A 13787-nucleotide genomic window follows, 5' to 3' on the forward strand; every position below is an offset into this window, starting at 1 on the left:
TTGGGTGATACTGAGCTCAGCTGCTGCTACGTTAGTCGGAAATCCCACTCCTTTCACTGAAATAGACCAAGTTACACAAAGAGGCAAAGAATACAAGCCTTCAGCAGAAAGCCGTGTGATCATTGCCTCCGTACCGGCGCGACAGAACAAAATCAGCAGCTCATTTAGTGGTGGCTAATCCACCCCAGCACAGGGAGCACTTTGTGCCAAGCACAGCCCAGATTCATCTCTCCCTCTATCTCTCTGTTCTTATCCCTCAGTAAGCTTGACTGACCACAAGAAAAATTTTCCATTTATTCCTGTAACTGTGTCCCTTCTTGGAGCTCTCCCTGGCCTGACGGGGTTTCCTCTGTTACTTTGCCAGGTGGCCGAGCTGGAACCAGGACCCTGCTTCCTGCAGGGACTGTCACTCCTCATATGAAGCTGAACAGGGGCCTCCAGTCTTAATGTATCACAAAACCCAATGTGCATGTGTGCATTTGTATTTCGTGAAGTAGATTTTAACAGGACAGGGAAAGGAAGATGTCCTTACAAGAAGAACATGGGATAAATCTATATCACCGCCTTTGCGCTCACATATTGGACTAAATCAATTTTCAGGACCAGAGTGTAGAATTAAGGTATGAAACAAAGCAGTTTTCATTAAAAAGTTTCCTAGTTACATCTAAAATGTTTATAAATGCAGTGGATATGATTTAATTACTTCATTTGTATGAATACGTCAATGAATTAAAATCTTGCAATATTTCGATGCGACTGTCCAACTTCTGTTTCTAGAATTTACAGTAATCGTCTCTGACTACAGACACAATTACAGCATTCTGAAGTTGTTCATTGTTGCAACAATGGCACCAGCTACCAAGCAAAGTGCTTGCACAGCACGGTGAGAAGTTTAGGATTCAGTGTCCCAGCAAAGAGGCTCAGAGCGCCATGGGTTAGTCCCCTTTCCCACTGCCTGCAGACCCGGGTCTAGCCGCCTGATGGCGAGCCGCGTCGCTGCGTTTTCCCGCGCTGATGGTGTCCCACGTTGATGACATCATCAACACGATGGAGCGCAACGAAAGTAAACAATGCAGCAAAACACATTTCCCATTACCTGTAGACGAATCTCCTCTTCCCCACGGATCAGGAGCAGCTCTCTGGTCTCGCTATCTTGCCCATGCTGGGTCATGTTATCGAAAGAAATCTCACGCTTTGTCCAGAAACAACAACTAGCGTGCTAACGTAGCCACACTGCGTCGACGTCATCACGTAAGTTCCCGGATGTATCCCTCCCGTTAAAAGCCAGTAGCAGTGACACAGCAAAAACCCAAATTGCAGGGTTGAAAGACCCGGGTCTAAATGCCAATTAAACCCTTTCACACTGCCATGAGGAGCCGATTATTAAAACGGGTTTAAACGGGTTTTTTGGCCAGTGGGAAAGGGGCTTTAGACAATTCCTAACACTATATTGTATTTATGATAGCATCAAAGACAGTTAAGCATCAAATGTAGCTACTGTTTGATACTAGCGCTGCACGATTATCGCAATCGCGATCGCAATCGCAATGTCAGCACGTGCAATTACGTAATTGCAAAAGGGGTGCGATTGTGCAATTATTAAAAAAAGTGTAAACAAAAAAACCCTAACCCAGAGAGCGAGCAGATGTCTGCTGTAAGTTGTCTGCACTCGCTAACAGGACAGCTGGAGCGCAATTGTTTGGGTGCATTTGCTTATTTTCACAGCGTGTCCAGACGTCGTGCGGGGTTTGTTCGCTACGTTTCATTGGTCAGGTAAGCACAGGGTGCGCTCGCGAATTTCAGAGGAAAAATACATACCATGATATATTCCGTTACCGTGATATGAAATTTCTGATACCGTGATATAAGATTTTGTTCATAGCGTTATCATTCCAGTGTATGTATCACACAGAAGATACTTCACACTGTTTTCAGTTTACAGAGATGCGACTTTTTAGTTTGTACAATGCATAATTATGCTATTTTGAATAAAAACAAAACAGTACTGTTGTGCTGAACACTGTTGTTTGTATACAGTAAGTTTGGATATTTTGAGAATTATTACACGATTAAATTCCTCAGTAATCCATCTCTGCTTTTTCCTTGATTTATTCTCCGTGATAACCAAGCAAGTCTGTAGACTCATGATGAACCAACTTTTTTTATTAAATCGCAAGCACAATCGCAATATTGTCCACCTAATCGCCAATCGCACCTTTACCCCAAATCGTGCAGCACTATTTGATACCATGAAATTGCATTCATGGTGACTCCAAAACTTGAAACATTTGCTGAAAATATTAGAAACAGTTTTGGAATTTTGCTAAATTATAAGCAAGTGAAAAAAAAAAGTAGATCCATCAAATCTGAATGCCAAACCAAATTTTTTTGGAGACACTGCAAATGGCAGTCAAGGCAGACAGGTGGCAGATGAGGTAAACCTCTTTTCAACTGGGTTTCAAATCAACAAGTGAAGAAAATCACTTAGAAAGCTTTTCTTTCTCATGTTTCCTGGTCTAATATTTTCTGAGTGTGTGTGCTTTTTGTTAGTCATTATAATAATTTGGGAATTTAGGTAAAAGAACAAACTGTTCTGCTCTTTCCTACAGATGTATCTGCGCTGGTTGTTCTATTTCACAGACGTCTCTACAAGAAAAGACAGGTTAACCTTTTCTCATCTGAGTCATAGATAGCAGACCACTCTCAGGGTTCAGATGGAGGCACAGGTCCAGCTCTGGACTGATTTGTCCAGAAAGGTCAGGTCACATCCAGGAGATCATCAGCTACTAAAATCTGCAACCACTGCCATGCTTACTGAAATACCACTTCATGATAAGAATGTTTTTTTTGTTTGTTTGTTTTTTTGTTTTAATTACATTTTAGAAGCCTTCCAGTCATGTAGTGATATTAAACTTTTAGAAACTTCACTGATAGATTGTGATCGGGTGCGGCTGTGGCTCATTTGTTAGAGCAGGTTGTCTTCCAGTCTCGACACGGTGAGTCTGATCCCTTCTCACCCACTTTGTTTATTGCCATCTCCCTGAGGAAGACAGTGAACCACAGATTGTTTCTAATGGCCTTGGTGTATCTGTATGCACGACTGAATGTGATCAGTGGAAAATGTACTGTGTGGGAGAAAGCCATTTTACCATTTGCATATCAAAACACACCTTTGTCTTCAGCCTATCAATGAAAATGTTCAGACAGCAATGCAGTGTTGAATTGTATCGCCTCACAGTAACAAGGCTCTCAAACTAAACTTGGAGGATTTTTAAACCTTTCTGTGTGGGATATGTTCTCCATTTGCCTCTAGGTTTACTGAATATACTCTGTCCACATTTTAAAGATAAGTTGGGACATTTTCACTGTGGTTCTTAGCTGTGAAATTGTCTGTTGGGCAATGATCCTTCTGGCTATGGTTGTTCTACAATGAACTGTTGACCTGTTGCTGTGTAACCTGCCTGACACCCTGTCTCTGTTAAGACAGGCCTTAACCCCACAGCTGCTCACACCCACAGTGCACACGGAGATGGATGGATGGATGGATGGACGGATGGGTGAAATGGATGAAAGGATAAACCTAACTGTATCTGCAATAAACCTGACTGGAAAACAAGCAGTGTGACTCTTCAAATGCAAAAAAAAAAAAAGAAAAAGAAAAAAAAAGCCATGTTCAGTCTAAGCCTGGACCACAGAAACACTGTGTAAAGCAGTGAAGCTTCATTCTTCTTTTACCTTCTTTTACCTTACAGTCATCCAACGTCTACAGACTGTAGAGAACAAACAACCAGACCTGATTACTGTCCTCATGGAGCCACTGTTACCTGGACTGCATAATAATTCCAGTTAAAAACGACTAATACAGTCATGTGCTCCTGTCTGAAGTCTGGCTCATACTTCTAGATAGATTTACGTTCTCATTTTCCAGATAGGTTACTTGTGCATATGAGAAAACTGGTGCAGATATGGGAGTAATATCAGACAACTATTCTTTGCTTATAGGCCTAAAAAAAAAAAAAAAAATCAGACGAGCCAAACATAAGGTGTACTGAGTCAGAACACACCGACAGTTGGCCGACACAGGAGCTTGAAAAAAAAATCCTGTAAACAGCAGCATATAAGGTCAAAGAGCAGTACTCACAATGGATTACAGGAATCATGTGATTCACAACACATTTTTAGTCTGTATATCTAGTTATCTTATTTTCAGACACATGATTATAATCACTGTGGAGTAGAGCAGGACTATATTTTCTTTAAAAAAAAGTTACCAATATTGAAATTAAAAACAACTACAACTATGAATGGTCTGGAAACATTTTCAGGCTGATGTACTAATAAAAAACAAAGAGCATTTCATTAAAATTGTACAGAGCAACAACGCAAACACTGACAAAATGTCACAACGCTGACAGACAAAGAGACAATGTTTTCAGTATGTGGCATGCATGGCTCATGTGATGTTTCAGTGCAGTGAAATATGTTGATACAAAGTGCTTTTAAGGCAGTTTTGTAAGCATTTTCAGGAATTCTATGGATAATTAACTAGCTTTAATGAAATCAACTAAAAGTACAAAAACGTGGGAAAGAAGCAGGCAGAATCTTTGCTACTTAAATAGCCTTACTTTATCCTTCAGATACATTTCTCAGTAGGTTGCTCACTGAACAATTAGATAGAACAAAAAAAAAATGCACACATATTTAGTTGTGAGCATCCTGAGGGAAACTGAGCTGGTGTACAGTTGTGTACTGGCACGGACATCATAGGGTAGTGGGTCAGTAATGGGTTTTAGATGAGAGAAGGCTTCTTAGTCATGAACTAGACTCATGATGGGTCTCTTTGACTCATCAGTCGGAGCTCTCCTCCAGTACAGGAATCCCATGAGTCGGTACAGTGCTACTTGTAAAACTCCTCTATGGGAGATGGTACAGCGGCCCTGATGATGCTCCAGTGCAGAACAAAATGCATGTTTATCATTTGCATCATGTGCTCAAGCAACTGTACAATTTTGCTCTCGTTTCCTGTATTTCCATTTCACACACACACACACACACACACACACACACACACACACACACACACACACACACACTGAAGACATAAACAGTGAAGAGTTTGGGCACATCTCAAAGGACAGCTTCTGCATGAGTTGGTCCATGGTGGAGAGGAGGGACCTTACAGCTGTTTGGAGCGGAATATGCCAGCCACTGACAGTGTGCCAAACAGGCCATGAGCCTGCATGCACCACACACACACACACACACACACACACACACATTTCCTGCAGACATGACTGATTAAGGATGCGACTCCTCATCGTGCAAATGCAGCGCTGACTGACGATGCAGGAAACCTACTAGTCTTCTCCAACATCTTAACTAAGCTAAGCATAACCTTTAAACAACTCTATTTGTCGACATGACCAATCAGCCATACAGTCAAGGCCTCATCATTAGCAAAATAAATGTCAATGGCTGCCTAAACAATAGCTTTCAGTGCCCATGGACACGTAAACAAACAAAGCTGACACACATTTAGGGTTACACTCCAAGGAGGGAACTCGTTGTTTTCTCACTAATTTAAAGACAAAAGTAGTGTGGCTAGCATTGTTTTCATAAATTCAAAATTCTTCAATGACTTTCTTTTCAGATCAAGTTTTTATTTCTTTATGGGTTTTTTTTTGCAAAATTCAGACTTGCTTGTGCTGAGACGCTCCCTGATGTTCATTTATTTCCTCCACAAACATGTCAAAGTCCATGTTAACCTGTGGACTGAATGACTGAAGACTGACGAAAGAAGAAAAAAATGGTAACATGAGAATTAATTCATAAACAGAAGCCTCAGTAGTGTGCAGAAGAACTACCACAGGCACAGTGGCCTGGCACCTCCTCCACACCAGCCTGGTCACACTCAGGAGACATAAAAGGCTTTCCAATAGCATAACGTTGGTTGGTAAGAGGCATTGCTCCAATAATAACTAACTACCAAACACAAACTTCTTTACTTTTTGTATGATTATGTTTTTTGTATTTCAGATAGTTTCATGGAAAGGCTTCGTGAGCATGTATCTCTGTGCAGTTACTGCTGTAAATGTCATGCATGCCCAAATATATTCACCATGACAAAAAGGGAAATTGCTTTTGGTCATATATAGAAAAATAATATGCACTATCACCAACAGACTGATGCTTTTACTGGCAGTTATCACATATTCATGCATTTGTTTGTTTGTTTGTTTGTTTGTTTTATTGTTGGAACGTATCCATCTCACAACTTGTGCCACTCTGGGTTCAATGATGAATATAAATGAAGACCAATAGTACAGTTACATCATGTAAACTCCAGGCAGGGGCTAAAAAGTACAGTGAGGATCCGTGGAGTGCAGATCCCTTTCCTCTGCTGGATTATAAAGGAACGGCCTTGCTTCAAGTGCACCACTGTCGGCGATGTGGAATAAATCTGAATTGCTGGGTCATAATTTGAATTGCTATGAAGCCACTGGCAAGCAGAGACAATGGGAAAGTTTCCATCTGCTAAGGTGAGGGTGGGAGTGCAGGCAAGAGAAGGTCACTTTTATAATAATGTAGAGGTGTATGAGTGTGTGTGCGTGTGTGTGTGTGTGTGTGTGTGTGTGTGTGTGTGTAATTACTGTGCTGTATACAATCTTGTATGAATACATAGCTATATCACCGTATGTTACAAGTTGGTATTCACTATGCAGTAATGCTGATATGAACACCCGCGCGCGCACACACACACACACACACACACACACACACACACACCATGGGCAATAAGCGGTCAGTCACAGGAAGCTACAGCAGAGTGTTATCTTCATCATACAGATGGTGCTTTGGATCATCTGCATGTTCTTTGGCTCTGTCCACAAATATCACAGTGAATCTCCTCAACATCCACAGTGCCGAAAGGGACACACTTCACTCACCTCACAGATAAACATCTGTGTCGTCTCCGTTAAAATGCATTGTGAGTCTCAGATAGGTTCATTCAGTGAGAAACGTTATTTTATGGGGTGAAATTAGCTGCAAATGGAACCTCTGCAAATTTGATGGTATTTGCAAAATTGGGAATACACACATGCGCGCGCGCACACACACACACACACACACACACACACACACACACACACCACACACACACACACACACACACAGTATCTTAGCAAAAGCTGAATACCCTCATGGCTACAGTAATTTTCTCTAACTCACATCAAAGAAATGCACTTATCTTTTTTTGGCTCCAGGCTCCTTTGCACTGTACAACAAACACAAGAGTCTACAACCAACCAGCACACAGACAGGCAGAGGTAGTAAAGCTTTGAGTCAGTCAGACTAGGACCACCCCGTTCCTGTTGTGGATTCCTGTTATATCATTTCACTTGGGTTAAATTGGGCCAGTTCTATGTGGAGTGGCGCAAAGCGCGCCTGGGTTGGCACAGCGCATCCAAATTACGCACAAGTGAACAGAACAGGGACATCGCGGTTTTCCTTGGCACGTAGTTCTCACAGGCACTATAAATCCTTAAATAAACTTAACGTTTAGTCACGGTGAGAATAATCATGGCTGAGACATTTGCGGGTAAAGGTGTGAAGTAGCACAACCAAAAAATCCCACCAAATTACCAAAAATATTGAAGAGGAAAAACGCAGTGGGAGATAAAGTTTAAGCTTCACCAGAGAGCTGTAAGAATCGGATCAATACTTTATTGTTTACTCAGAAAAGGAAAACACAGGCTTTGATATCGCCACACAGCAGACACCCTACATTATATAATCCATGGTGCATTGCATGATTAAGTTACGTATGCAAAATAATAAGTTCGAACTCACCCATTCCAAAACACGGATAAATCCCAGTGGTAATTTAAGCACCTGAAACGTCCCTCCGGATGCAAGCTGCAAGAAGATGGAGAAAGAAAACATCTTATTACTACCACCAATTAAAGGCAAGATAGTCAAATGAGCGGTAATTAACCACCTTATAGGGAGCAGAGGGAAAAAAACAAAGGTTTTAGTCGATATTCCTCTCACCTGGTTTGCGGTGTCCATTTCTGCTGCGAGTTACTTTCTTTTTATTCCTTGTTGTTTGAATGTGAACAACCTGAAACCCCCAAACCGCAAACCGGGACCAGATTGATATCTGTGGCGCGTTTACAGTCAGACGCTCCGAGCTGTCATCCCGACTCCGTCCGGAAAAACCCGAGCAGTTCTGGTGCTTCTCGCTTTTCTTTTCCTTTTTTTTCCCCCTCTTTTTTTTTCTCTCTTGATTTACAGTATTTTCCCATGGAGACAGCCCCGGATTGGCCTTCGGAAAAAGGAGTGGCGTCTAGTTTTTTTGCCATTGGATGGCACTCGTTCGTTATTTCATTGATTTTACGCGCTTCCTTTGATATTGAGGGGTTCATTGTTGTGTTGCGTTTTACGCACATTTGGTCTTTTCGTCTGAACTAATTACCTTTTGACTTTGTTTGCTGTCATTGTAAATCAACAAAATGTGTTTTCCCCTTGTTTGTATGAACTGATATAAAATCATCTGTATTTTAAAATGCTTTTGTCACGGTGGTAGGTTGAAACACGTGTATTATACTGAATATAATTTTCTAAAATCACACTAATATTTTGAACGTTTCTAATCTAATTAGGTCAGAGACTTCTTTTATGAGTGCTTATATTAGGAGGATAACAGCACTGAGAAACTTAAAAGTATGTGTCAGTCTTCAAACTGTTGACTTTAGACACAAATTCCAATTCCAAGTGTTCATGTGTCATTTAGTTTAATTTCATGTAATCGCCTAAAAAAAAATCAATGTGTAGCTTAATACTATACTCTTTGCAAATCAAATTCATTTTGACAATATCTGGTGATTTATGTGTTTAACTGATTTGCTCTGTGATCACAGTATTCTGAATAAAAATGAATGTTTTGATATGAATCAGGCCTACTATACCATATGTTACAAGGAAAGTGTAAAATATATGTGTACGATTTATGTCTCATGCTTTGAATCAGTCAAAACCTCAGACTCCATTTGTCCTGGGAGGATAAAAGGTGCAACAAATGGGAAAACAATACAAGAGTTAATTAACAACTATCTCTGGGTTGCTTGTAATGGCACTGGTATGTTTTTCTGAATAGAGATGCACAAATAAATACAAATAGTGCCAAAAAAAAAGAAGTTTAAAACTATGGTAATGTATGAATAAATAAAAATGAAATGGAACAAAATACACATGAAAAGTAGTGTTGTTCAGCAGCAGTCACTTAGTGATATTGTGGATTTATGTTGTCAGAGGAAAAAAAACAGTCATAAAATAAATAAAGGTTATTTTTTTATTGCTTTCAACCAATACACATGGTTATTGTAGCAATATCTTACTCCAGATCATGATGTTATACTGAGTATCTTTATGGCTTCAGGCTAATTATCCTCTCTGACTGAATCACTGCTACAGACAAACCGATCATAATCAAACCTTAAATCATATCACATGAAAATCTAAATACATGCAACCAAAAGAGAGATGCTGTGTACAGACCCACTCTGTGATGACCGAGTGATTAGGCCATACTCCCAAACTTTGGAGCAATCACTTAGAAGTTACAGTTTCATAAAACCAAGTCACACATGACTCACTGTTTGCAATATTATGCAATATATAACATCCAGGAAGAAAGCAGGGCTTCGCTCATGCATGCTCTCTTTCACATATGAATCAACTCAAAAACACTCACACTCACATGCACACACACACAAACACACAGGTAACTTTGGGTGATGGGTGATGAGCCTTTGGTTGTCTGAACGTCTTTATTTATCCAGATCTAAAGGATCTGGGGCCATTTGACATCTAATGAGTTTGCCAAGGCAAAGTGAGGGAAAATGAAAGGAGAAAGCCTGAGTCTCACTGCAGGCAGAATGATAGAGAGAGCGAGGGGGGGGGGGGGGGGGGGGGGGCTTCCCTGGTCTGCTGCACTGATGACAATTCCTTTAAAGCCAAGTGCAAACTGCTCTGACAGCGTGGCTAATTTTACAACATCTCCCCCATCGCTCCTTCCTCTTTCAATTTACCCCCCTCCACCCTCGCTCTCCCTCTCCCTCACACACAATCTGCCTGAAGGGCTCTGTCCATGTGATTAGGGAATTGTTGGATCGATTGGTTCACATTTGCACAAGAGGAAATCAAAAGAACCTGAAGAAGAAGAATGAGGTCCCGCATGTGTTCTCCATCCATTAGTTATGATCTGTTTCAAGTAATAAGCTGTGGCTTGTCCATGGCTTTTGCGAGCGTTTGACATTTGATCTGATGGGAATGTTAGCCTACTGTACAGTATGTGGGCTACAACGCCAGGGTTCGATGGTGGGGGCGTTTGTAACTGTGCCACATTGTTTAGCGGTAGTCGTGAGGAGCATGAGGATCTAAATCATATGACATAATTCAGAACACGGAATTATGTCATGAGAATTCTGATCATTTTGAAGAAAGAGGAGAGTGTCAGGGTAAAAAAACAATGGAAGAATCTGAATTAAAGCATGGTGAAAAAATGATTGAAGATTGGCTTAAAAGACAAACATTTTTTAAATAAAGATGAAATGTTCAGTGGTTTTTCCACCTCTGTGAACTTCTGAACAGGAATAAACCTTGTACAAGCAAAAGACCAATAAACAGTCAACAGAGAGAGTTGTTTGTCGTCTGTCTCTTCCTGTCAGCTCAGTGCGCTGGAGGAATATCTGGAAAAGAGTTGGTGGCATTTATGCTGACAAACCGCTGGATAATTACCTGCACAGCCAGCTCGCCCTTCTTCTATGTCCTGAGCTGTACTGTATGTGCATTCATTGCTCGAGGGGGCAAAACGGAGAACAACATGTCACACACACTGACAGGTGTCCAAATGTCTCAGGGAACTCGCAGTGTACTGCAGACCTAGAGAGAAAACACACCTGGGTACAGTAGCTAAGGCCAGTGTGTGTGCGTGTTGTGTGTGTGTGTGTGTGTGTGTGTGTGTGTTGGGTGCAGAAAGAGGACAAGATTTAGAGGAAGTAGAGCAGCAGATATTAGGCAAGGGAAACATTTTCAGGGTACAACTGTATGGGCTGGTATTCCTCCAGGACATGTGTCCTTTAAGCAGAAACTCTTTTTCGGACATATGCTTTGCAGCACCTTTTAGCAGGTGAACCTGATGATATAGCTTGAACAAATCAATGTCATATTAACCTCACTATACTACATATACTGCAGTTATGCGTGGTATGGATGGCGCCCTCCGAGTCGATCTGCATGTTCGGAGCTGAGCAGGTTACGATCTGAAGTCGCAGTGAAAAGCAGTCAGAAACAGAGCAGAGCGCGACGGCAGAGCAACAGTGGGAACAATTGCATTGCTCCTCCGCTTAAGCCCCTTTTATATTGTGACACACAGAGGAATATAGCGCGGAGACTAGGTCAGCCACTTATCCATCTCATCCAACACAGCAACAAGCCACAGCTCTGCAGCAATTACTGCTCGCTCTTGGAACTGCTGCCAGAACACGTCTGCATCTTCTGCTGCTGCTGATGCAAGAGCAATAATCATAAACATGAGTACGGTGCAGCAGAGCTGGATAGTTAGAAACATCCATGACGTTCAAGCAGGATGGGGGAGGTTTTTCTGTTGTGTCATTACAGAATCGAGAAGTGGACGGAGGATCTTTCTTACAAATGTGCGCTGAGGTTTCATTTTCTACAGTAAAAAAAATAGAAAGAAAGAAACAAATAATATCACAGTTGCCCAAATTGAATAGATTTATACATTTCCACTCACTTGGTAATTAAAACCTATCCTCATACGCTGTGACAACACAAAGCAGTGAAACATGATTAGATAGGAGAACAAAGACTGGCTTTGGAAACGTTTTCTTGTGCAAAATGGCTTTAGTATGGGTCTCATTTTACACCAGTTAGATGGCGTATATAATCAGGCTTAACTTCAGTACGATGGGGAACGAGAGCGAGCAGCAAAGAGAGAGAGAGAGACGGAGAGACGGAGAGAGAGCTTCAATGTCACTCATTTTACCAACAACACTTATGCCCCTATTATCATGCTATGAATGCAAAACAAGCACTATTGTTTACTGGTATTAAATATCAGCCTGGTTTGAAATAATTCACTTGTGTAGTTACTATGTGGTTGAAAAAACAATACAAATGAATGCTTAAGATTTTTTCAATTAAGCTTTTGAATTTTGTTTTGTTTTGCTCGCATAAAACTGTAAACCTTATCATCAGATCATAAAGGTTGAAGGAAGTAAAACATGTGAACTACAGTGTTTACATTTGTATATTGTTTTCTGAATTTTAAATATCAGTAATTCATTTATTAATGTATTAATTTGACTTATTCAAAGGAGAACATTCATTTACTTATTGTAGAGACTTTTTCATGCCAAGTGATGCGCAGATGGAATGAATAAAAACATTTAAACAAAGAAACTGATTAAATAATTAGTATTGCTCGAGGTTAAAGCTCACTCCATATAGTCATCACCTGCCCAAACACATAATAAACTTGGTAGCACTTTCTAAAAAAAGCTGAATATATTATGTACAATTACCATATTTTTTAAAATAAGGATTATAGATAAAGGGAGTTTTCCCTTTCCTCGGTTTCTTATGCTTGTTCATGTGGTACTGTTTGAATTTTATCTGTAAAAGTTCCTAGAAATGACTGTGTTGTACTTATAAATAAAGCTGAATTGAATTGAAAGCTGAGGTGTGTTACATTTACGATGGCATAATCATTTAAATGAAAGTGCATAATGTGAAATAATGATAACATTAAATTAAATGCTTATTAATGAAATTAAATATGATGCACTTATTGGGTTTTGTAAAAAGGAGTTGGTTTCAAACTGATACATTGTTGCAAAGTCAGTCAGGACAGTGTTAAATGATGTCATCATCTAATTTGCATAGCTGCACATTTACATATGTAGGTCAAATAGATGATGACATCATTTAAAACTGATACACTGTTGCAAACTCCACAGTCAGGAAAGTTTTAAATGAAGTCATCAAACAGGAAGAAGGAAACCATATTGGAGCAAAATGCATCACGTGACATGACAGAGATGCAGCCTGATCTCCCCTGATCATTTAATGGCAGCTTTTGAATGGAAGTACAGAAAGTTCTAGAAAACATTGAATTATTGTGTTTGTGTATGTATATGTGTTCAGAATACACTATACAGCAATTAAACAGACCAAACAAGCTTGAAAATCTGCTTTGAGACACTCGGTTGCTTTCTGTCCTTTTTTTTTATAGGACAGGTGAGAGTTAGTTTCCACTTCACACTTTTCTCTCTGCTGGAAAGTGAGGACACACTTGAGCTGGTCGTAGTGTGGTGAATTTCTCGCAACCTTCAGAGGAGGAATTAGTTTATTTTAGCAAACAGTGATAAATATAATCAAAGGAACATGTTGCCACATGCCACCATGGCTGAGAAATAAACACTTACACACACAGATAATTCATGGTCAGGTATGCTCCATTGTATTGTGTCCATCACTGTTTGGAAGACTGATTTAAAGGACATTGCTGGAGAATGAATACCAACATAACAGACCTTTCCTATGTGTTGCTAGGCAACTAATCCAACAGCTATGTAGGGACCGGGCCTGTATGTTGCGACCAATGACGGCCAATTATCAGTCGGCGATCTCTCAGTGGATGTTGTTGCCTCCGAGGGCTCTTACGGTTTCACATGCTGCAGCAGGGTTAGCCGATGCTTGCT

The 13787-nt window shown here is 40.5% G+C and overlaps 1 protein-coding gene across 1 annotated transcript in view; it reads right to left on the reverse strand.

The window, feature by feature from the left end:
* The window catches only part of LOC115388385 (synaptoporin-like), a 17796-nt gene extending 9657 nt beyond the window's left edge, over positions 1-8139 (reverse strand). Inside the window, exons 1-2 of the mRNA XM_030091508.1 lie at positions 8053-8139; positions 7852-7917 (exon numbers count right to left, since the gene is read on the reverse strand). Of these exons, the coding sequence (XP_029947368.1) occupies positions 7852-7917; positions 8053-8070 (84 nt within the window). The 5' untranslated portion in view covers positions 8071-8139. The remainder of the gene's footprint in view (positions 1-7851; positions 7918-8052) is intronic.
* Positions 8140-13787: the final 5648 nt, after the last annotated feature.

The sequence above is a fragment of the Salarias fasciatus genome, chromosome 5 (assembly GCF_902148845.1).
Source record: "Salarias fasciatus chromosome 5, fSalaFa1.1, whole genome shotgun sequence".
Lineage (NCBI taxonomy): Eukaryota > Metazoa > Chordata > Actinopteri > Blenniiformes > Blenniidae > Salarias > Salarias fasciatus.